The 2,500-nt window shown below is 53.9% G+C and overlaps 1 protein-coding gene across 1 annotated transcript in view; it reads left to right on the forward strand.

The window, feature by feature from the left end:
* Nucleotides 1–2,500, forward strand: part of LOC308175500 (serine/threonine-protein kinase 10-like) — a 38,636-nt gene that overhangs the window by 19,330 nt on the left and 16,806 nt on the right. The window contains 3 exon segments of the mRNA XM_080551159.1: nt 15–96; nt 418–540; nt 785–1,357. Of these exon segments, the coding sequence (XP_080407285.1) occupies nt 15–96; nt 418–540; nt 785–1,357 (778 nt within the window).

The following is a 2,500-nucleotide window of genomic DNA, read 5'->3' on the forward strand; positions in this document are numbered from 1 at the left end:
TGTGTGTGTGTCAGGTCGAGGGACTTTAATGATTTCCTGAGGAAGTGTTTGGACAAGAACCCAGAGACTCGACTCAACGCCTCTCAGCTGCTGCTGGTAAGCCCACCTCCTCCATGGCTTCAAGGTTCTACAGTGGTTCTAACGTGGTTCTAATGTGGTTCTAATGTGGTTCTAATGTGGTTCTAACGTGGTTCTAATGTGGTTCTAACGTGGTTCTAAGGTTCTAAGGTGGTTCTAATGTGGTTCTAATGGTGGTTCTAAGGTTCTAAGGTGGTCCTAAGGTGGTTCTAAGGTTCTAAGGTGGTTCTATGGTGGTTCTAAGGTGGTTCCAAGGTTCTAAGGTGGTTCTATGGTGGTTCCAAGGTTCTAAGGTGGTTCTAAGGTGGTTCCAAGGTTCTAAGGTGGTTCTCTCCCCAGCACCCGTTCGTGTCCTCTGTGGTGAGCAGCCGGCCTCTCAGGGACCTGGTGGCCGAGGCGAAGGCGGAGGTGGAGGAGGTGGAGGAAGAGGAGGAGGAGGAGGAGGAGGGGCCTGAGCCCATGGTGAGATCCTGTGTGTGTGAGTGTGAGTGTGAGTGTGAGTGTGAGTGTGAGTGTGAGTGTGAGTGTGCGTGTTTCTGTCTCATACACAGATGAGAACACCAGCGATTCACTGCTCTCCCTCCCTCCCTCTCTCCCCCCCCTCCCCCCTGCCCTCCCTCTCTCTCTCCCTCCCTCCCTCCCTCCCTCTCTCCCCCCCTCCCCCCTGCCCTCCCTCCCTCCCTCTCTCTCTCCCCCCAGTCCCCAGGTGTTGACCCCTGCCAGACCAGCCAGACCAGTATGGAGGGAGACCCCCCCCCCCTCTGCCTCCCTCCCCCCCCTAGAGGAGCCCCGGGCCCAGCCCATCCCCCAGCCCCGTAAGGGAGGCCTCGTAACCCTGGACCCCCCCTCCACCACCCCCCCCTCCACCACCACCCCCTCCCCCCCCAGCTCTGACTCTGGCATCGAGGACGGCAAGACCCCCCCCACCTTGGAGGAGGGCACGCCCCTGGAGAGCAGCCTGGACAGTGGGGACCCCCCCACGGCCCCCTGTCCCACCCAGGACCCCCCCACAGGCCCCCACCCCCCCCAGGACCCCCCCACGGTCCCCTGTCCCACCCAGGACCCCCCCACGGTCCCCTGTCCCACCCAGGACCCCCCCACTGCCCCCTGCACCCCCCAGGACCCCCCCACGGCCCCCTGCACCCCCCAGAAGCCGCCACCTCTCGTGGGGCTGAACGGGGGGGGGCAGGGGTCCGGGGGAAAGCTGTCTCAGCGCTACTCTGACGCGGGGAGCATCGACATCAGCCTCCACCAGGACACAGGGTCCCTCTCTGTCAGGGTGAGTCCCTGGGGGGTATGGGGGGGGGGGGGGTGTTTTAAGGTGTGAATTAAACAATAACCGAGCTAAGAGTACAGTAGCTGGTAGGCATTTCTCTGTTGTCCTGGGAGACTCTGTTTCTGATAATGTTGACATCACATGTGGGGTCCCTCAGGGGTCTATTCTTGGTCCCTTGCTTTTGATTGATTGATTGAAAACTTTATTAGAAGATTTGCAGGAGTAGGTACATGAAAGTACATATTACATACAAGGTCAACTAACAGGATAAAAACCCAAGAAAGCCACTGGCTTATTTCAATTGGGGTCCTTGATTCTCAATTCATCGTTACATGTAAGACAGACCAAAAAAACTAGTACTATCTACAAGACAATACAGACAAATAACTAGTACTATCTACAAGATAAACATACATCCATCATGGGAAGAACAATATAACAAAACATTAGGTATGTACAGCGGGTAGGACAGGTGGGGACATACACCACAGGTGGGGGCGGGGGACAAAACACAAAGTATGTACAGTGGGTAGTTCGGGTCTTTTAATCTGATTTTTGATTTAGAGGGTCCAGTTACGGATTGCAGCCTCCTGTAAATGTTTTTTGAGAGTGGTTTTGAAGGTGGGCAGTGTTTTGCACTCCTTTAAGATTATAGGAAGGGCGTTCCACATTTTTACTGCATAGTTTGCAAACGAGTTTAACCCCTTGTTTGTGGTGCAACGCGGTTGAACGTGGTTCGTGGAGCTTCCTCTGGTATTGTATGTGTGGACGTTGTTCACTTTTTGGAAGTATGTTGACAGGTACTTGGGTGTCTTTGTGGTGTAGCGTATCTTGAAGACCAGGCCCAGTGCAAGCTGCTGCACTCTGTCAACTACTCGTAGCCAATCAAGGCTCAAAAAATGAGCAGCGGTTAGATGTGTCCTAGGGTTGAGGCCTAGCAAAAGCCTAACCAGTTTATTTTGGGCTGTCTGGAGTCTTGTTTTTTGGGCCTTTGTGGTTCTATAGTACCATGATGTTACGGCATAGTCGAAGTGACATTGAATGAGAGCTCCTCATGTGCTCTTCTCCCTGTACATGATCCCATTAGGTGGAATCATCAGAAAACATGGTGTACATGTTCATAGTTATGCTGATGATACTCAGCTG

Source organism: Nansenia antarctica (assembly GCF_963989245.1).
Source record: "Nansenia antarctica genome assembly, contig: SCAFFOLD_262, whole genome shotgun sequence".
Taxonomy (NCBI): domain Eukaryota; kingdom Metazoa; phylum Chordata; class Actinopteri; order Argentiniformes; family Microstomatidae; genus Nansenia; species Nansenia antarctica.